At 36.5% G+C, this 23,069-nt stretch overlaps 1 protein-coding gene across 1 annotated transcript in view; it reads left to right on the forward strand.

Moving 5' to 3' along the window:
• tnc (tenectin) overlaps positions 1 to 21,884 on the forward strand; it is a 183,402-nt gene extending 161,518 nt beyond the window's left edge. The window contains exons 4-7 of the mRNA XM_085957631.1: positions 6,351 to 6,551; positions 7,854 to 8,117; positions 9,517 to 20,878; positions 21,666 to 21,884. Coding sequence (XP_085813757.1) covers positions 6,351 to 6,551; positions 7,854 to 8,117; positions 9,517 to 20,878; positions 21,666 to 21,768 — 11,930 coding nt within the window. The 3' untranslated portion in view covers positions 21,769 to 21,884. The remainder of the gene's footprint in view (positions 1 to 6,350; positions 6,552 to 7,853; positions 8,118 to 9,516; positions 20,879 to 21,665) is intronic.
• Positions 21,885 to 23,069: the final 1,185 nt, after the last annotated feature.

A 23,069-nucleotide genomic window follows, 5' to 3' on the forward strand; every position in this document is an offset into this window, starting at 1 on the left:
CGCAATGGCGAAATTTGCACTTGACTTGTGTATATAATATTAATTAAAAACGTACAAATTAATGTTCATTCTGCGTGAGCGACTAAGCGCCTATAAAGGATTATTGGTAATTAATTTTTATTTCAATTTAAACATAGGCTGAAACGCGATTCGTTAATAAATCATTAATGTTTCTCACAAAAAATATACTCAAATGATGGGCGTACGTAAGCTAAGGATTATTAAATTTGGCGCAAAAAGTTTTTACCGCCAATTTGCTTGGAATGTTATTCGCCATATTGGATTAACTACGTTAGTATTGCAAGTATATAAAAAAGTATTGCGCTTTTTATCTGAAACAAATTGAAATTGCACTCAATCTATTACATTGAATAATTCGTAAAATAGTATCAATAAAGACGTTATAAAACGATAACAAAAAGTACATCTATGTTAATTTTACAACGTTTTTATTAGCTCGTATTATTGATTGTCCGGTGGTTGTTTGTCCAGTACAAATCTTGCAATCGATTTTTTACTAACTTCCCGACTAGCTAGACATTTGAAACTTTTAGAATATATCAGAACACGATGCCAATGCATTCTTTTAATACTTTACTTAAATTTCCTTAGTAGCCATCTTTAAGCAGAATTGAATTCATTTTCAGTTAATTCTTTTTTGTATGGAAAGTTATTTCAGAAAAATCCGTAAAAAGTAAGACTATTATTGGTTGCTGAGGGGGTGGTCCTAGCAACTAAATTAATAATATATACCTACGTGCGTTACTATGGAAATCAAAATGAAATGTCAAAATGTATACACACAGTATAATACACAGTATTCTATATTTGTTTGTTTGTTTGTACAAGTTTGAGCATATTGAGCATAATAATTCTACAGAAAATTTAAAAACGTTGTCAAATGTCAAAATGTATACACACAATATAATACACAGTATTCTATATTTGTTTGTTTGTTTATACAAGTTTGAGCATATTGAGCATAATAATTCTACAGAAAATTTAAAAACGTTGTAAGTATATAAAAAGTTCTTTTTATCTTGTAATTATTTAATAATAACATAAAAGAGTATAAACAGCAATGACACATTAAATAATATTAACAAACAAATAATTTATTTGCTCTACGCTTTTCCTCAATTATTGCCCATTCCAAATTCTTATCCTTTTTACTCAATTTTTGTAACTTGGAAATTTCATTAGTTATCCTTTTCTCACATTACATAGTACTGTGTCTAACCTCACCTCACAGTAATGATATTGATAATATTACACAAACTCTAACATAGGAGTACATGTTGGTGTTATTTTTGATAAAATATCAACGCGTGAGCAAAACTCGTAATATTTTTTTAATATTATGTCTATTTTTTTTTTTTTTTATTATATTGTGGACATTACAAATTATAAGTTGAAGACGTTCACAACATGACATGAAACATTATTATAAAGAAGAAAAAAGTAATAAAAGCGATAAAAATGAAAATATAAAAAGAGAACATAATATAAATATAAAAAAGCAGTGAATATACAATTATACATATAAAGAAGTTCAAAGAAATACACCTAGTTTGCTAAGGAGCCTCTATTTTAAGAATTTATAAAATAGCATCCACCTAAAATCACCCTCACGCAAGTAGAATATATCAACACACGAAGCAATTTGGTTGAACATAGTTATCGCCCTCCCAATCGGCTTTACCAGTGGCAGGTTGGTTCTGCACCTTGGGAGAATAAACAACTGATGCTCTCTATTTCTAAGATAGTTAGTTATCAGAGACATAGGTACAGGGTCAACACTGCCCAGAATGGCAGAGTTCTCATTCATACCTTGTATAAGTCTAAAAAAATACGTAGCTAAATAAAGATCTCTTCTAAATTGCAGCATGTAAGCATACCTAAAAGAAAGTCAGAGGCCATCCATAGATTGAAACCGTATGCGGTTTAGATCCGTGTGCCATACTAAATTTATGATTTTTGTTCATGAAAATATGTTTTCACTAAATTTGTAAGTGTAAGTGAATGGTATAAACGGATACGATCAGATGCTTATAATATAGTTTGTGAAAATATATTTACAAGAACAGAAAAGATAAGCTTAGGATGGCACACGGTTCTAAACCGCATACGGTTTCAGTCCATTGATGGCCTATCAGCTGGATAAAGCCACTGATAGTATGTCGTGCATACTTACGAGAATGATAAATACTATGTGTTTTTTTAATAAATTAATTGCTTACTTAAAGACACTAAACTTGATAATGAACCATGCACATTGCACATTCACATTCGTAATGTACCAACACATTAGAATATGCATATATTAATTGTTAATAGCTTCTTATTAATAGTTTCTTATCACTTTGATGTACAAAATATGTGTACACGGGTCGTGAATCTGGTGAATAACGACAAAAAACGGAGATGATGCGGAAGTCAACAGATCCGGGATTCTTTGGAGCATGATTCCTCGCTGTGTTTGTTTCGAGCTAAAAATAAACGCGCTATACATTTTGTTTTTTTTTTCGCGGCTATAAATATTTTAATTCTTACAAACCATGCAAATATTTTTTTACAATTACCTACCACAAAATACTAAGGAGTACGTCGACACGTAATTTCGCGCTGTGTGATTTACGTCTTTATTATTTGGCTCAGAGGAAAACTATTAAAATCATATTTTTCTAATATTTTTTAGTAAACTAATGCCATGTTTTAGTGGACTTATATTCCGCAAAACACGTATTATGTACCTACTCTACTCATCGCAGGATTTGTTCTCAAAGATTGCATTAACTTGTAGATATCGTGGATTCAATAATATAAAACCTGTTTGTTAAATTAAAATCCATTAATTTAGTACATATTGAAATCTCTAATGACATTTTAGATGAACTAAACATGAACTTTTTATATCTTGGCTAAAACCGGATGTCGCTGCAGTCGCATAAAAAATATCGTCAGTGTTGTCATTATTATACCATAATGATTTAATTTCTAAATAATACTTTTTTTATAAATATATATGAAGGCGTAAAACCCACTTAACGGAGCGAGTGGGGCGGGGCTCTCGCGCAAAATTTCACAAGTGGCGTGTAAATCATCCAAAAATACAACGTAATCAAATACGCCAGCGCACACTGGATTTGACGACGCTTTGTGCCCGCCTGCCCCATGAGTCACCGTTGGTGGCTTTTCAGCCGGACGAATTAACGAAAATACAACGTAGTCCATTCATTGAACACGGCGAGCAAAATCACGCTCTGGAAGCGTCGTCGATAGAAGCCGTCGTCGTCGGCGAGAAGCCATTATTTAATAATAGAGAACGCATTGTGTAGTTATTGCGTAATTACAAGCCCCGAGAAATAATATAATATTTTTATTGCTTTGTTATGAGAGACGCTGATAATAATAATTATGTTGTGCTTCTTGGGGGCCTTATTACATAGGTGAAGGGTAATGCGCGGGTGGGAGGGGGCCTACTCAGTAGTGAGCGCACCGAACGCTTTTTTGGTGGGCTTTATGCCTTAGACTTAAATTATACCAATTTGTCATTCAGACTTTTTGATGAATTTAATTTAATTGTATTAAATACATAATTTTATTTTATTGCTCAAATTAATAGTTGGCGATATAAATATAGGCTTGCTCATTTGCTCAAGACCCGTACGTTGGTGACGTACGTGAAAAACTGAGAAAAACTAAATGTTATCATTGTCAAACGACTTACAATATTCCAGTTGTCTTGACGCCCAAATGGCCACATCATATCATCATAGCCACCTATGTATTTAAAAAATAAACACATTCTGAATACAGCTTTGACAATTATTGGCTGTTTATTGGAAAATATACATAAATTATAGGTACCTACTTTATTTTTATATTGTTAGGTAGTCAAAATAAACGTGGGAGAGTAGGTGCCATTATAAGCCCTTAAAAATAAATAAAATTGTAAGATACACATTTTCATAAAGACATCAAAAACGAGATTAATATAGTATATTTTGAATAATAGGGTTTTCCTACTATCCGTTTTATTTTAACTCGCTTTACATATTATCACTTTTAAAAGTTAAATGGATGTCCATGTGTGGTTGTTTACATTACAATTGTTTGAAAAAAAATACCCCTTACTATTGAAAAAATGTTATATAATGATGATAAATAAAATTGAAATCGAAAATGGAATAATATTCATGTTCGAAACAATTCGTGACGATGCAAAAAGCGTATTAAAAAAACGTCCATGTTATTATGTAATATGTACCTTGAAAATGATATCCATGTGTGTATGTATTTTCATTGAATAAATAAAAGTCATTTCTCATAACATTACAGAGCTTATTCAGAAATCCATAAGTATGTAGATATTCCTAATGAAATAGTGACTGATGAGTGAGATGACAATGCAAGATTGTCATTGTATTATTAACGCGAATTTTCTGATACGTCTGGGATAATATTATTATAGTAGGCGATTAAATGGTTGAGATTAGTCGACAATATAATATAAACGCCAAAATGAAAAAAGACTGATTATAATCTAGTTTCGTAGAGAGAAATAGTGTACGAATTAACGCAATATGTCGTTTAAGACTATTAGTAAATAAATTACAAGATAAAAAGAACTTTTTATATACTTCCAACGTTTTTAAATTTTCTGTTGAATCATATAAACTTGACAATTCTATGTATTAATAAAAACTTTTTATTGTACTTGATAGAAATACTGAATAAATATTATAGAATACAGAAATGTCATTTTAACATTTCATTTTGATTTCCATAGTAACGCACGTATAATATATTAATAATTTAGTTGCTAGGACCCCCTTTGCAACCAATAATAGTGAGTAGTAAATATTACTTTTAACGATTTTTTTCCGAAACGTACAAAACAGAATTAACTGATGAATTCTGCTTAAAGATGGCCAAAAGTATTAAAATAATGCATCGTCGTCGTGTTCTGATATATTCTAAAAGTTTCAAATGTCTATCTAGTCGGGAAGTTAGTTAAAAATCTTGGACAAACAAGATAAAATTTGTACTGCAGAAGAAAATATCTGTACCGGACAAACGAGAATACGAGCTAATAAAAACGTGGTAAAATAGATGCATTGTTTGACACTCAACTTAATAAATGTCATAACATTAAATTTTAAAGCATATCAAATTATATGTGTATTATGGACAGCGTGTGTAGGGTTCATTTAAAGTTGGACGGTATTATGCAAGAAAGAACCAATCAACATTTTGTGTAATTGATTTTGTTTTTGTAGTTGTAATTGAAACAGTCTGTAGATGTAGATACATGTTGGTTGGTTCTTACAACGATATGATATTATGGCAGTAACGTTCAATCACACGCGTGGCATTATTTTCCTAACAAATCGACTTGTTGAGGGTTGGTTCCTTGTTGCACAATACTGCCCAATTCATGTCAAGCGTTTACTGGTTTAAAAGAAACATGCACCTGCTCATTACACTGCCTATGAAAATAATTTAATAAAATAAAGTAATTATGTAGAGATAGGTATTTTTTGACAATCATTGCTAAGCACAGTTTTTGGACTACGAGCAGTGAAAATCAATTTCTTTATTATTTACAAAATTGGAAACAAGCTGTGTATGTATTATTTAACGACACTAAAATTCAGGACTCGAAATAGAAAAGTTTATGAACCGGAGTGCTCAACAATTTTCCGAATATATTGAAGTGTGCTAGTTTTTTTGTGGTATATTTTATATATTATTACTACCCACCTACCTTAGAGTCCTTTTAGATGAACAGATTCAATACTATTTTGGCAGATATCTTTTATCAGCGTTGCACGCGAAAAAACATAGTTTTTTTTCTAAATATGCTGTGAAAAATGGTATTATAATTTTTCCATCCTTTATATGGCGCATTAAAATTGTGCATGGTTTGTCTATCCCAGCGGGACGTTACTACTTTTTACTTATAAATCATTTATTATGTACGATCACTAGTTCAATTAGTAACACATTCACGAACATTGAAGATGTATTATAATTATTAATATTGCCTAAAAACTTTGTAACAAAACAACACAAAATCTTATTATTGTTTGTAGAGATAGTATTTTAAATAGGGTGTGTACGATAAATCAAACTTTATTAAAATATGTTAATTAATGTAGGTAGCTATTTTCATAATAATTTCGAAACCGGGACGCCATTTTTTACTGTTCCACGTGTCGAGGATTTCACGAACCTGAACTGCGTTCCGGTCCATTTCGAGAGCTGCTAAAATTTTAATATTATTATTTCTCGATTATGAAGGTAAAATATCTTTGTATTAAATTATTTATTTTTTTGTTTTGCAGAAGCCGGATGCTATTACAATTTCCAACACTACGGAGAAGGCGATAGAATCATGACGAACGAGCCCTGCTTAAATTGCACGTGCCACAACCGTATGCTAATGTGCTACCTGAGGGTATGCCCCTTCACGAAGCCCATCGGCCAAGACTGTACGGTGGAGAAGCGAGGTGACCAGTGCTGCCCAGTCATCACATGCCCGGATGGTAAGCAACATTACTTTAATTTATTTATTATTTAAGGTATCAAAATTTAATTTAATTTAGTCTAATCCCGAGATTGCAAAATATGTTTGGGATTACAAACCCCAGTCAAGATGACAAAGCGTGGTGGACTTACATGGCTGTGTAAAACCACTTGACATTCATGTGTTTGCTACGGGTTTCCAAATGTCTATAGATCAGGGGTAGTCAACCTGGTCCTATGCGGCCCACTAGTGGGTGTTCCAGCTTTCATTGTGGGCGGTAGGGGTTTTAAAAACATTTTAAGGTGTATGACTCGATGAAAAATCCTTTTACCCCAAATATCGAAGAGGCTGATACAACTTTCCAAGAAAAACTGTTAGAAATTAGATAATATGATGAAGAAAGTAAACATAAATTCGATAGTGGTGGATATAAAAACCTATGGCAAAATAATAAAAAAAATGCTTGTCTTTATTATTATTGCTGAGTAATTATTATTATATGCTTTAACTTGCTGTAACTCTGCTTTATAAATTTTATAAAATAAAGTTACTTCCTTACTTTATAAATCACCATTACTGTGGAACCGGTGGGCGGTTAATTTTTTTTACTACTATCAGAGATACAAAAGTGGGCGGTAGTTATAAAAAGGTTGACTACCCCTGCTATAGATTCTAAAATTTAATAATGTCAACCTATATAATAATAATACTTCCAAATATAATTTATTTAATATTCCCTTTTAAGGCAATCAATCACAGATATAAACCGTTCAAGGCTTAAGGAAGTAAGAGCTAATAATATGTAATAATTATTAGTTTTAATTTCCGCGAGTTACGCATTCATTTGACCATCTCAGAAGAATCACAATATTGTTCCTAGTTGCGAAGGCTTGTCCATAAATACAGCAAAATGCCGTTGTAAAGCAGGTGCACTATTATATCACACCATTCTGTATTGCGTTGTTAGCAATCATCGCGGTACAAACTTGAAACTGGTCTTATTAAACTTGACATTGACGAGAAAGGCAAGAAACCAGTCAAGGAAAACTCGAAATTGAAAAAAGCACGCAAAAATGTATTTTTAGTGGCATCTAGCGATAGTAATGTAAACTATTATAAAAGATAATTTTCAACAATAAATTCAGAACTCGGCTAAATATGTTTTTTATAAAATATTTTGATAGATGGTGCTACTAATATTTTATTAAAATTTTTTCGGTGTTGCAAATAATTATTATTTTACTCACTTTTTTCGTATTCTACAATGTATATTATAAGGTATTTTCGTTTATATCTACTAATATTTTCGTTTTGATTGCAGTTCCAGTAGACCTCCTAACCTCGACGACTCAACCTCCAGTCGACTCGACCGAAGTTGGCCATCACGACAACTACGGATGCTCGATAGACGACAAGTTCTACTCGGACGGAGCCCAAGTCCCCTCCAACCCCAACAAGCCATGCGAACTCTGCTACTGCATCAGAAACATGACTGCCTGCGTCATGCAAGAATGTACTCTCCACGTCGAGGGATGCACGCCAGTTTACAACAGAGGAGTCTGCTGTCCCGTCCGATACTCTTGCGGTAAATATCTTTGGCAATTATTGATAATAGTGTTATCAACTTAGTCTTTCTTCATGCCAGATCTAACATCGGTTACTAGTCATTCAGTTTGCAAAGCACGTATCTCATACGTAGCGTTAAGTCTATCAGTTTTTTTAAATCAAAATTCGCTATTATAATATTGTATTAAATTTGTGAATGTTACCAAAATTAACTTTCAGATTCGGACCTTGATGGTAATTATTAAAGTGCATACAAAAACAAGTAATTACTTGAAAACAAATTATCTATCTCAGGGTAAATTTCAAAATAATTCATAGTATTTTTCTAGTTCTCATAATTTTAATTCACTGAAATAAAAAATATTTTTAAAATGCGTCTACCCTACCTGCACTGACTATCTGCTAAACCACCCAGTTGTATTTAAAATAGCATAAACAAATCATAAATATAGGTACCTTACCTTTTACGAGTCTCACAAACTTTATATACTAAAGCAGACAGTCGGCCAGGACTCAAGGGCACACACCATCAAAGTAGGTAGGTACATAAGAAAAAACTATGAATTATAGCAAGCCTTTGTTTACATATTGTGTTAATAACATGGATAGCAATGGCGAAGGGTGGAAGTAGGCTATTAAGATCAGCCATAAATAATCCAAACTAAACCTTGTCAGTCATAGGTATTTGTTTTTATTGAAATAAGACTACAATTTACAGAAGGTGTTGGTTAGTTTTTAATATTCAATTAAACCCTGCGAAATGAAACCATAATAAATAATAATATGTAGTCAACCAATTCTTATTTATCCATAAAGTATCGTTTAGACAGGGTTTAATTGAAATTTAAAACTAACCACCACCATCTGTAAATTGTAGTCTTAGTTCAATAAAAACAAATACATAGTGACTAATAATGTTTATTGTGCGCTATTTATGGCGGATCTTAACAGCCTACCTCCACCCTTCGCTACTGATGGATACACTATTACTTTTGTTGATGACTTCTTGGGCAGGGCTAAAAAAATGTGTCATTTTTATTCTTCCGACATTTTTATCCATAGACGAAAACCAATGTCTCTTTTAGGAAATCTATTGTCCTATCTGGCATTTTTTTGTCGACATGAGTTGGTAATACTGATTGCACATCATAATAACATGATCTATACGATTACTTCAAAGTTGTTATAATTAAAATAATATTGAAATAATTGTAATAAACTGATGATAAAGTACATTCTACTTATTGAGATAAACGAGAGGTATTAATGATAGTACAACGTAATAGCACTAAAGAAGTAACTTATCTAATTGCTAAATTTAAATTATTACTTATATCATTATGTTAACAAGGGGATCAACCTGAATTACTCAATTTATTTTATTTGCTATCACTAATTTAAGATTTTAATATTTACAGATCACCCTGACGATGAAGGACCATTGATGATCGATGACATGACAACTACAGTGAAGCCCACACCTGGATTCATGTTGACAACGACTTTCGCACCGGGATACACAATGGAATGTACCCACCATGATCAGATGTATGCTGATGGAGCACTCATCGCTACCGACAAAGCTTGCGAGCATTGCTACTGTATGAAGGGAGATATTGTATGCGCAGTCCAAGAATGTGGCCAGCCGATGGAGAATGAAGGAAAGAATTGCACCGCTCTGCCTCCGAATCCGGATCAATGTTGCCCCGAAACTTATGTTTGCGATGGAGATGAAGCGCCAACCACGTCAATGGGAGACGCTAACATGTTGACTACAACTCAGAGACCTGGAACTGAAGACTTGGAAGTCCAAAAACCAGAAGTTGATAGCTCTACTGAAAAACATAAGCCGGAATCGGAACATACTCCAGATGTCGATAATGTCACAGACAAACAAAAACCTGAAATTTCAACAATTATTCCACAAACAGATTCTAGCATTACGACTGAGAGTGACAAGTCCACCGTTGAAAGTGTACCTGTTACAGAACAAGGAAAACCTAGTGTAGAGAGTGCCACCGAACACAAACCAGAAGTGAGTGACTCATCTGAAAGCACTACCCCAAGTATTGAAGCTGTAACTGAACATGAACATGTCAAACCAGAATCAGAATCGTCAACAGACAAACAAAAACCAGAGCCAACAAGTGCTACAGAAAGTGATAAACCAAGCTCTCAAGGTTCTACCGAAAGAGTGAAGGCAGATTCAGATGCTACAACTGAAAAGCAAGAACCAGAATCAGACGGAATTACTGACGATATTTCAGGCTTTGAAAGTAGCACTAAGATACCAAAGGTTGAAGGAGATACTGAAACTCACAAACCTATCATTTCAGATATCGATCATGATACTCATACACCAAAATATGAAAGCGCTACTGAAAACATTATTCCAGAATTAGAAATCACCACAATCAAGCATGATTTGGAAGAAGCAGGCAAACCTACTCACAAGCCAGCGCAAGACGAACATACAACGCTTCAAGAATCTGGGGTAGATAGTGTTACTGAAAAGAAAACACCTGAAACAGAAAACGAAATTGAAGGACAGCAACCAGGAGTAGGTGACAGGTTTGATGACAAGGAACCCGAATCAGATAGCACTACAGAGGAGCAAAAAATAGAGCCTGAGCATGCTACTGAAAACATGATTCCAGAAACAGCGACCACCGCAGAGAAGAAGAAACCAGAGTCAGACAGTCAACTTGGACCAAAACCGGAAACAGACCATAAATATGCTACAAGTAAGCCCAAGTTGGATGATGATAATGAACCTAAGCCTGATATGAATAAGACAGATGCAACACAAAAACCAGAAGTGGATCACGTGATGAAGGATAAGAAACCTGAATTAGAACAAGGAGTCAGTAAAAAACCAGATTCAGAAGAAGAGGATGATGGTCAAAAGGAAACAGATGGTGAATCAGGAGAACAAAAGCCTGGAGTTGAACAGGATTCTGGTGAACAGTTCCCTGAATTGGAACATGAGACTGAAACAAGTAAGCCTACTTTAGAACATGTGACTGGGGCACATAAACCTGAATCAGATGATGATGTTACAATACATACTCCAGAATCAGATGAACAAAAGCATATTCCGGAAAGTGTAACTGAAACCCAGAAGCCCGATATGGATGATATTCATAAACCTCAGACTCCTCAAATAGTGGATGAAGATAAACCGCATACTGGTGAAAAAGATGGTGCACATAAGCCAGAAGAATCTACTGAAGACCAGTCACCAGAAGATTATACACACAAGCCTTCCCAAGAAGGAACGACGATTGCTGCAGATGATTCGTCAATTAAATCGGAAACTGAAGAAAAGACAACACCAAAATCTACTGATATTGAACATGGCACTGAAAGCTATGTACCGCGAGTAACAAAAATATCTGATGCTGACGGTGTTGATGAACAAACAACAGTTGAAGGTGTTGAAATTGTTACACCGGTACGTGATTACAAGGACGATGACAAACCAGATGAAGATGTGCCTAAGCACGATGTTGCCGCTACTAAAGTTCCACAACACAGAGATGAACATGAACCAGAATACACGCCAACCCCGAGAGATAAAGACCAATCATCTGAAGGCACAACAGAAACCAGTTTGGTCACAGATAAAACTATTTCAGTCACAGATATTATTGACAGTGATGACAAGACTGTTACAACTGAGAATGCATTGCAAGAAGGACACGTCGATGAAACAACTAAGTTACCAGTAGTTACTGACTTTATCAAAGAACACACTGATGACGTAACAAAATTGCCAGCGGTTACTGACTCTATTGAAGGACAAGATGGTGAAGTAACGAAATTGCCAACGGTCACTGAGTCTATTGGAGAACACGTTGATGATGTCACGAAATTACCGACAGTTACTGACTCGATCGAACAGCACGTTGATGATGTAACAAAATCGCCAGTGGTTACCGACTCTATTGAAGGACATGATGAAGTAACGAAATTGTCAGTAGTAACTGAGTCTGTTGAGGAACAAGAAGGTGAAATAACAAAATCACCAGTGGTTACCGACTCTATTGAAGGACATGATGAAGTAACAAAATTGCCAGTAGTTACCGATTCTATCGAACAGCACGTTGATGATGTAACGAAATTACCAACAGTTACCGACTCTATCGAACAGCACGTTGATGATGTAACGAAATTGCCAGTAGTTACCGACTCTATCAAACAGCAAATTGATGATGTAACAAAATCGCCAGTGGTTACCGACTCTACTGAAGGACACGTTGATGATGTAACGAAATTGCCAACAGTTACTGACTCTATCGAACAGCACATTGATGATGTAACGAAATTGCCAGTAGCTACCGATTCTATCGAACAGCACGTTGATGATGTAACGAAATTGCCAACAGTTACCGACTCTATCGAACAGCACGTTGATGATGTAACGAAATTGCCAGTAGCTACCGATTCTATCGAACAGCACGTTGATGATGTAACGAAATTGCCAACAGTTACCGACTCTATCGAACAGCACGTTGATGATGTAACGAAATTGCCAGTAGTTACCGATTCTATCGAAAAACATATTGACGGGGAAACGAAATCGCCAGTAGTTACGGACTCTATTGAAGGACATGATGAAGTAACGAAATTGCCAACAGTTACCGACTCTATCGAACAGCAAATTGATGATGTAACAAAATCGCCAGTAGTTACCGACTCTATTAGAGATCAAGTAACAACAGTTAAATATCCCCACGCAGAGGAAGAACAAACAACAGTATATGGTGAAAAGGCTTCAGAAATAACCGAAAAGCCTCATGATCAGGATGTTGGCCAAGTCACACATGTTCCATCAATTACTGATAAAGATAGCAGTTCAAAACTCCCATTGGATTCAGTTACTGAAATATACCAATCAACCACACATAAAGATTTGGATGCAACTAAATCAGATACTACCGAAAAATACGATGGTGAAAAAACAACAGATTTGCCAGTTTCCCAAGAGAAAGAAAAGATTCCACATGAAGTGACAAAGGGACCTGTACAAGCATTCGAACCTGAATTGACAACCACAATTGCTGATTCTGATTTAGTTCAAACGCCAACAGAATCTTCGCTTGACATTGGAGATGAAGGTTCAGGGTCTGAATCACCTGAAACTGGTGATGAGATTACAGAAAGCTTTACGAAACAACCTTTCCTTACAACAAGCTCTCCACATGCCACTGAAGGTCCTAAAGATACAGCAACAGATTATACTAAATATCCTATAATTGATTCAGAATCTGAACTACCCGATTCACACACGGAAATCAATAAAGAAGGTATACCAACTACAGTGGCTTCATCTCAAACAACAAAATCTAGTATCACAGATGCTGAAAGTCATACTACAGGTGCACAACACGTTGACAAAGGCGTAACTGAGTCAACCGATATTGATGACATATTTAGTTTCACAACTGTCAAAACTATTTCAGACTCTACTGACTCTATTCACGATAGATATCAAACCGATCGTATTGATACAGATGTCGTTACAGATAAAAATATAGAATCGGTGACTAAATTATCAACCAGTGATAAAGAGACTGGAATTAAAACAGACGATGCAACTACTGCCAAGAGTGATTTAGTACACCCATCAAAGGACGATATTACTACTGCTGTCCCATCAATTGATCAACATGAAGAAGGAAGCGGTGATGAAACTGAAAGCACAACAATAAATGCTTATGATACAGAACACCAGACTACAGAAAGGGTACATATTCCAGTAGAATTGGCTACTAAGCAGCCAGAAAAGGGAGAACAAACTCCAACATTGGTTACTGAACAGCCTATTCCAACCATGAAAGACATTTCACAAAGTGAAGATGGTGAACACACCACTGAAAAATCTCATGAAAAGACAACAATTACAGCAGTATTAGAAACTGAAACTAAAAAACCTGAGCATGAAGATAAGCCACATGAAATTGATTCTTCAGTAACCGATAAACCATTAGACTCAGTGACCGATGTATATCAAACTACTGATAAACAAGACCAATCGCATGGGGAAGATGACTCCACTACACCTGTGGTACATACTAAGGTCGATGGTGATGATACCACAAATGAAATCGAAGAGGGTGATCAGTATCCAGAACATGAACCGTCAAGAATTCCAGGAGAAGGTGATTGCTTGGTTGATGGAGTTACTTACAGAAATAATTCTCCGATACCCTCATCAAATAAATGTCAAGCATCGTGCCAATGTGTCAACAGTATTCTTAAGTGCGACCACGTTAAATGTTCACCACCTCCAGCCGATATGGTTAATTGCCAACCTGTCTATCATGCTAAGGACAATTGTTGCCCGATGTACACGTGTGAACATGTTGAGCCTGTCACAATTGAATCAGAGAATCATATGGCTGATATGACAACGCTCTCACCGCAGGAAACGACAATTTTATCTGCTCAAACCACACAATCCAGCAAGGATCATGTTTCCGGAACTGATCAAGATACTGAATCAAATGCTACTGACAGATTCCAAACTGATAGTCCAGTAGAAGATATTGGCCAAGCCACTCAATCTCCAAAGGTCGCTGACGAAGAACAGATTATCACAGTATCCGTTGGAACCGATGACTCCAAGCCCCAAGAAGACAAAGAAGTACATGAAAAACCAGTTGTGCCTTCCGTCTATGTACCAGATTGTGGTTCTAATGGATGTTCTCCAGATTCTAAACCTACCTCAGACAAATCTGAAACCGATCAAGTGACTGAACAAGTTAAGCTTGATGTCTCTGGAACCACCAAAAAACCTGTAGGTGAGGAAAGTACTGAAAAAGATGATACCCTTGAACAAGCTACCACAGTAGCATATGACCAAAAAACTGATGAAGATGATAAACAGAAACCCACTTCAGTGGACATTCCTTTAGACGCTACAGACACGCCTTCAACTGTATTACCACACAAAGTAGATACCACACATCAAACAAGTATCAGTGATGAGGGTACAACTACTGTACCGAAGATAGTCAAAGATGATTTAACAACTGTGCAGCCAGAAATTCCTCATGATGATATTGGTCAAAATACCATTAAGCCTGAAGACGACTCATTCTTTACAACTCAAAAACAAAGTCTTTCTGAACACACAACAGAAAAGGTTCATCCAGGATTACCTGGTTCAGAGCATAAACCAATTACAGATTCCACAGGTACAACTATTTCACCAAGCCAAGATTCAGTTGAATCCGATGACACATCATCAGAAAAAGATACCGATAGCAAAAAAGATGCCACAGATACATCAGTTTCGGAAGAGGTCACAGAAGATTCTATATCAACCAAATATCCAGGACATGGTTATGAATATTCAACTCCAATTACTAAATTTGATTCTGAAATTACATTTATATCTACCACCAGCAAGTCTGTTGATACAGAACACACCACATTGGTTAGTCCATTTGAACAAAAAACTGAACATCCATCAGTGAGTACAGAAGGCGAAACAGATAAGGTTCCTACTTTAGATTCCACAAAGAAGCCTGAAGACAATGTGAGGACAACAGTCAAGCCAACAATCAGTATTGACTCACAAGAAACAGATGAGCCAAGCGAGCAAATCACAACTGTAGAATATGAACAAGAAAAAGAATCTGCCACTCAATCAACTGATAAAATATCTGATAAGACACCCATTACTGAATCCAAGGATACAGCAGAGCATGAAACTCCAGCGTATGAAGTTGATTCCCATACTGGCAAGCCAGAAGAATCTGAAAAGGTTCATAAGGGTCATAATGAAACAACCACCATTGAAGGTCAAATAGTTTCAACCTCTGCACCTGTACATGAACCGAAGCCATCAAAGGATCAAGACAAGCAACCCGAGGATGATAGTGCGACAGAACACATACATGATATTAGTGTAACAGATGTCACGAGTGCACATATCGATGATCAAACCACAACTAAGTATGAGGAAGATTCTTCATCAACCAAAATACCGCTAGATGATGGCAGCGTCAAAGATAAGCTTACAACTCTTGGTCCTGACGATGATTCTGATTCAATAACTCTACGTCCAGTAGTGACTGAGATAACAGGCACTAAGAAACCACCTAGTGCAGAACCAGGTGTAGAAGAACCGACAGAATCACCAGTCACATTGTCCGACACTTTCCAAACCACCGTGAAATCAAGTATTCAAGAGATAGAATCAGAAACAATGAAATCGGTTGAGATAGTAACGGACAAACCAGTAGAATATACAACAAAACTTGAAGAGATCACCACAATTTCATCTGATGACGTCAACAAAATAGGTGTTTCTGTGCTTCCAACTGATACAGTTGATGAAGATTGTGGTCCTGCAGGATGTTCACAAAAACAACCGCACGATGTAGTCACCAGTCAAACACCGATTGACATAGATTCCAAGGGAGATTGTGGACCTCAGGGATGTCAAGTAGAAGCTGAATTTACAAGAGTTCCGGTCGATAAAACCACTGTATCTCCAACTGTAATTGAAGAATGCACATCTGAAGAATGCAAGCTTTCTCAAGGAGCTCCTCCCAAAGCGGTGGATGTACCGACACAGTGCGGACCGGATGGATGCGAAAATGACGAAACACAAAATATTATAACTGACGATGACAAGTTAGAATGTGGTCCGAACGGATGTCTACCGGGAAGCAAGCCACACACTATACCATCAGAAGATTCAACCAAAAAGGAATCTGACAAAGATGGACAGTGTGGGCCAGCTGGCTGTGAACAGTCACACTCAACAAGCAAACCGCACGTCACTCCATCTGATGATTCAACTCCTAAAGAATCTGACAAAGATGAAGGGTGCGGTCCCAACGGATGCGATTCAACCGAAGGTGAACCAATACAAGATCTTCATAAGCCGACTGATAGTTCAATTCCTCAAAGCGTATCAAATGAAACTGTACAATGTGATTCTTCAGGATGCACACCAACTAAAATCGACCAAGCTTATAATGCGAGCCATCCATTGGAGCCTTCTCAAGGAAGCTGTGACGGAGAGAACTGTGGCGATGCTCAAACCCCTAAGCCTGTTGATAAAACTGATGAAAAACCAATCGATAAAGAACCATCAGTGTCAGATTGTCAAAATGGAGTGTGCTTACCCACAGATGAGAATGTAATTGAAACTGATGCACACCCAACAACTGTCCCATCCACCGATACCACTCCAGTTTCAGGCGATGTTGCAACAGAAATACCACACGATCATGGTGTTACGATGGAAGATTGTGGACCTCATGGATGCGATGCTGGAGTTGAAAAATCAACCAAAATACCAGATATCCATATTGATGATATTGACAAGGCCACTACGATTTCAACGACAGAAGATTGCGATGGTGAAGCATGCAGTCCAGTAAAACCTACAGACAAGGATGACACAGAAAAATCAGACATTGAAAAACCAACAGATTCAACACCTGTGTGTGAGTCTGGAGTATGTGATGTGCCAGAAAAATCTACTGAGAGTCTTGAAATCCCAGAAGTAACAACAGTATTCTCGAAACCACCAACAATTACTAAAAAACCAACAAAATCAGAGAGCGAATCGACAGAGGAAACTGTTACAATTAAATCTGACAGCGATGAACATGCAACCACTCAGTTATACGACACCGATAAAACAACCGAAAAAGCAACTGGCCAGAAAGACGACTGCAAATCACCTGACTGTTTAGAAGAAAGTCAAACAGTGACTTCACATCCACTTTCAGAAGCTGAGGAACAATCAACAACTGTATCTCTGCCACGCGTAACAGCACCAGATGATCACAAAGATGTTAAATGTGATGATGGTAACTGTCCAACTGATGCTGTAATCTCGATAACAGAGCCCACTGGAACATCATCTGAAACACAAACACCATTGAAAGAATCTGCTTCTACACCAAAGTCAGTTGATAAATCTGAATTTGACGGTGAAGTATCTGTCACAACTGAAATATCATCAACAGATAGAATTCCTTCCGGTATTGATCAACATGTTACAACTATCGAACCGTCTCAAGTTGATTCTGATACTGAAAAATCAAATATTGACGATAGATTCTCTGAAGATGACAAGGTTACAAGACCTGACCAGGAATTCACAACGCTCCGTTCACCTAGCGATGATCATGTTACTGAGGTTGGATCAGTTGAAACAGAAACGGGAAGCGACGATGATAAATTGGTCGATAAGCATACAACATTATCCCCTCATGAACCTGCAAGACCCAAACCACATGTCCCAAGTACAGATATTCCAGTTTCTTTGAATATTGATGACTTAGTTACAGTTACCGACAAGGAAGATGATTCTGTACCAACAACTGAATATTCGGTAGAGATGCCAGAGAAACAGACTTTATCTCCGGAATCACATATTCTTGAGAAGGATTCTGATGTTACCACATCTTCACCGAAGGAGACATCACAGCATTCCACTGAAATTGCAAGCACGGCCTCAGATACTGTCAGTACTGATAAATATCCAGCTGTAGAAGTTATTCCTGTAATTGTAGAAACTGGAAAATTACCAGAGCACGAAATACCTACTACAAAGAAACCGAGCGTAACAGAGCCCGAACAGGCGCCGCACGCTACTGATAAACAGCCTGAGTCTATAACAACAGAGAGCTATGGACAAAGCACATTGATCAGTAAGCATCCTGATACAGAAAGTACCACAGTATTTGATGAAGATCATACAGCTCATGATACTAAGAAACCAGACATATTTGACACATCCAAGGAGCCTGAAGTAACAGATTCAGCACATGTTACTGATTTCACAACTTCCACTATTACATCGATTGATGTTGATGAAAAATTGAAGCCGACCGTACCGCAGGATGAGATTAAAGAATCAACAGATGCTAGTATTACAGATCAGTCTCCTGTTGTATCAGAAGAAGTAACATCAACTGTGGCGCCAGAAGATGAATCTCAAAAACCAACTAGCAAGCCTCAGGATGATACTGAGAAATCTACTTTAATACCACATCACGAGAAGGTAACAGTGAGCCCAATTGATCAAACTGAAGAACATGTTCCACAAACTTCTGAAAAAGAAAGCGTTGAAAGCACAACATTAAAATCTGGAGAGGAATTGGAAGCGGGCGTGCACACGACTGAAATATCGGATATAGTAAAAGAAACGCAAAAACCAATAATAAAAGAATCTGACAGTACTACATTGGCACCAGAAACCAGTAGTGAAATTGCAGAGGTAGAAAAAGACATCACAACACAGATTCCTGAGCATGACGAACACTACACAAAATCACCAGAAAAGGAATCTGAAACTAAAAAACCAACACTACAAAAGGAACCTGAAGTTGACATTCAAAGCTCAACTAAAACACCTGAAGACTCTGAGGGTACTCAACATCCAGGACAGGGCGAAGTAACATTGAGACCAATTAGTGAATCACAAGAAGATACTGATAAATCTAGTGAAGAAGTTGAAGATAATGCGGACTCTCAAGAAGAACCTGAACATATACCGACAACTTCTGTTAAGCCTACATTGGAAGATGTAAAGCCAACTGACATTGCAGGAGAGGATATTGTTAAAACAACTGACAAAACTGTTGATGAAATTATTGGAACTGAAAAGGATATTGTTGAAGTAACTGATAAGCCAGAACTCACTAAAGACCAAGCGTCAACCGAAAAGAGTATAGAATCTATTACAGAACATGGTATAGATATTTCAACATTAAAACCAGATGTACATGAAACTGAGAAACCACATGAGACAACACAAACTACATATAGTCCAATTTCTGATGACAAAACGCATGCTCTTATCAATGAATCAGAACCCCATGATGACCAAACACAAAAACCAGTACACAGTATTGAAATTACAACGCTGTCAATTGAAGAATCTGACAAGGATGTTGAGGTGACCACGCATTATCTCGATAGCACAACTATCCATAAACAAGATGATGACATTCATATGACACCAAAATATCCAGATGTCCATCCAGCTGATAACAAAACAGAAATACCACATCTCGGAGGTGAAGAGTTTGGATCCACGGAAATACCACATCCTGATGCAACAACGGTACCAGAAACAACAGAAAAACATACAGAATCGATTGTGCCATCATCTACTGTTGCTCCGATCCAACATGAGCTCACTCCTGTTAACGATACTATTCCATCGCACGATGACGGGAAAGTTCCAAGCATACATGATAGGTATCCTGATTCTGAATCCAGCACGGACGATATCAGTCAAGCAGAACTTCCGCATCTTCCTAGTCCAGACCAAGACGGAGAACACCAAATGCCACAGGTTCCTGACTTCCCTGGCACATACGGAAACGAAGAACAAGATTATGAGGAAGAGGATCAACCATTTGGACCCGGAACCTGCAGATACGGTGGAAAAGTTTACGTTTCCGCTCAGCAGATTCCGAGAGATGATCCTTGCGATTTCTGCTTCTGCTTCAGAAGCGATATCATATGCCTGCAACAAAGTTGTCCACCTCCTATTCAGCACTGTCACGAAGAACCCATATCAGGTTTCTGTTGTCCTCGGTACGAATGTCCTGTCTCCATGGCGACAGTATTGAACGTCACAACCACCACCACGACAACGACTACCACTCTGCCGCCGCATTTCTTGTCGCACGCATACAAGGGTGCCGCTCAGAGACGAGGGTGCCAAATAAAGGGGCAGGCGTATAAGGTCGGAGAAGTGGTGCAGTCTGCATCAGGACCCTGTTTACATTGCACGTAAGTACATAAAAAAATGTCATATATAAAACACCAATAAGTACACCAATATTATTTGCTTTCCCAAAAATGGTGAAGAAAAATAATCTTCTTCTATGTAGATGGAGCTTTTATATAATATGAAACCGCTAAAAATGATGATTAGTCGTTCTGCATTGCACATAACAAGTCTAAAAGTTTTTTTAAACAATGATGGACCATCATTATGCGGAAGAATAATAAAAAACACAATTTTTCAGGAGAGGCAAATAACAACTTTATTCTCTCAGTTTTTAATTTAGAAATAATCATCCATTTCACATAGTTACACATATTTTAATGAAAAAAATGTTATGTTTCTTCAATTTATCGCACTATACTTTCAACCGATCAGTCATATTGTCGAAGATAATGAGAAAGCGTTGCAAGTTTACTGTGAATATTACTGCAGTAAACACGTATCTTGACTTACGAGAAAGTGCTTCAATATAATCAGCTGTCGGAGTTCAGTAATCTGCATACTTACAAACACATAACTCAGGATACGAGTTTATAATATTTATAAAAGTCTTTTATTGTGATACGAGTCTTATGTAATTGCTTAAAGTATGTTTTGAGATACGTGAATTCATTGCATCAAACAACTCAAAACTGACAATAATTGAGATACGTGTTTGTAGAAAATTAGCGACGATATAATATGTAGTAAGTTATTTCACCTCTTTGGCTATACACAATAATGATAATGTAATGTATTCCGCCAAGATACGATATTGATTATTTATTGTTGAAACATTGACTTTTTCAGATGCGGAGGTGACGGTCAAATGAAATGCGACCCGAAGGTGTGCACTCCGGAGCCAATGTTGCGGCAGATGATAGCTGTGGCGGCCACCACCCGAAGAAGGTGAGCTGGAGGTCCACAGCCGCCTCTGACCCCGACCCCACTGTGATCTTGTGTGTTTAAACTGACAGACAAATAAAATGAAAAACATTTAATCAATGGTGCAGTGAGAGTGAGATTCGAAGAAGCGTTACCGCAGTAACGGGACAGTGAAGTTAAAGTAGCCAAAATGAAAGACGTGCGATTTTTATTATTTTTTTAAAGTTGTCATATCATTGTCAAAAGGGCACCATTATTGGTATTTGATTGCTTAACCTATTTACTTTTATTATTTACCTGTTATCAAGCAGGATAAACATTCTTAAGACTTTCTGTTGTTTTTTATGTTTATTCTGGTGCTAACAATAATATTATTATTTTTTTGTAAATCGCGTCATAAAAAAATGTTTTGTTTATATTATTATATTACTAACCAGCAGGTCTATTCTATACACAAGGCGCTAAAGTGATAAAGTGATAGTATTTATTACATATTTGTATTGAGTATTATAATTATTGTTACAATAAGTTAGCCGGCTAAACAGTCAAAACTGTCTATCTCGCTCTAAATTTTATCACAGACAAGAGTGGTGCTGTTAAAATATAGCACTTATTGCAACAACTACAACCAACTTATTGTAATTGTTACAATAAGTGGTAATACTTTGATACCCTAGTTAGCCGTCGTATTTATCACTTTAGCGGTCGATAAGTAAAGAATAGACCCGCAGATGTTGTTTTATTGACAATGTCATATCGAGAGATTGTTAATAATAATTATTATACATCAGTAAAACGATGGATGCACCCGAAAAATATGTATTTAAACGATTCTATCGTGGGCGTACAGGCAGAAGTCACAAACTCCAGTTTTGAATGAATAACTCAAAAAATAAAGATTTTGCAACCATTTTAAGAACACCAAAAACACAAAACATTGATTATCTCAGAACTGTGTATTTGGAGTTAGTGACTTCTGCCTGTACGCCCACGCTATCATTTTATCTAGATTATAATTTTAATAACTTTGAAACTTGGGTGCCAAACATATAAAAAATTTAAAAACATACGATATACCTATATTATTGTAATTGTAATTTAGTGTCGGAGGGAAGCGAGGAGACTTGTTTGACTTTATATCCAGTAGATTAGTAGGAAATATGGAACATTTCCAAAACATACTGCTTCGTGTACATCGCCGATAGTTCTTGTCTCAGCTGATGAGGCCAATCTGTGCTCTTTAGTCCTTTATGATAAATTGTTTTCGTATTAATAAGTGATTAGTCTAGAGTTGTGAGTGATTGCCCTTTTTTATGACGAACGACTGAC

This window comes from Rhyacophila brunnea, unplaced genomic scaffold (genome assembly GCF_057557595.1).
Source record: "Rhyacophila brunnea isolate RB1 unplaced genomic scaffold, BYU_Rbru_1.0 scaffold_7, whole genome shotgun sequence".
Lineage (NCBI taxonomy): Eukaryota > Metazoa > Arthropoda > Insecta > Trichoptera > Rhyacophilidae > Rhyacophila > Rhyacophila brunnea.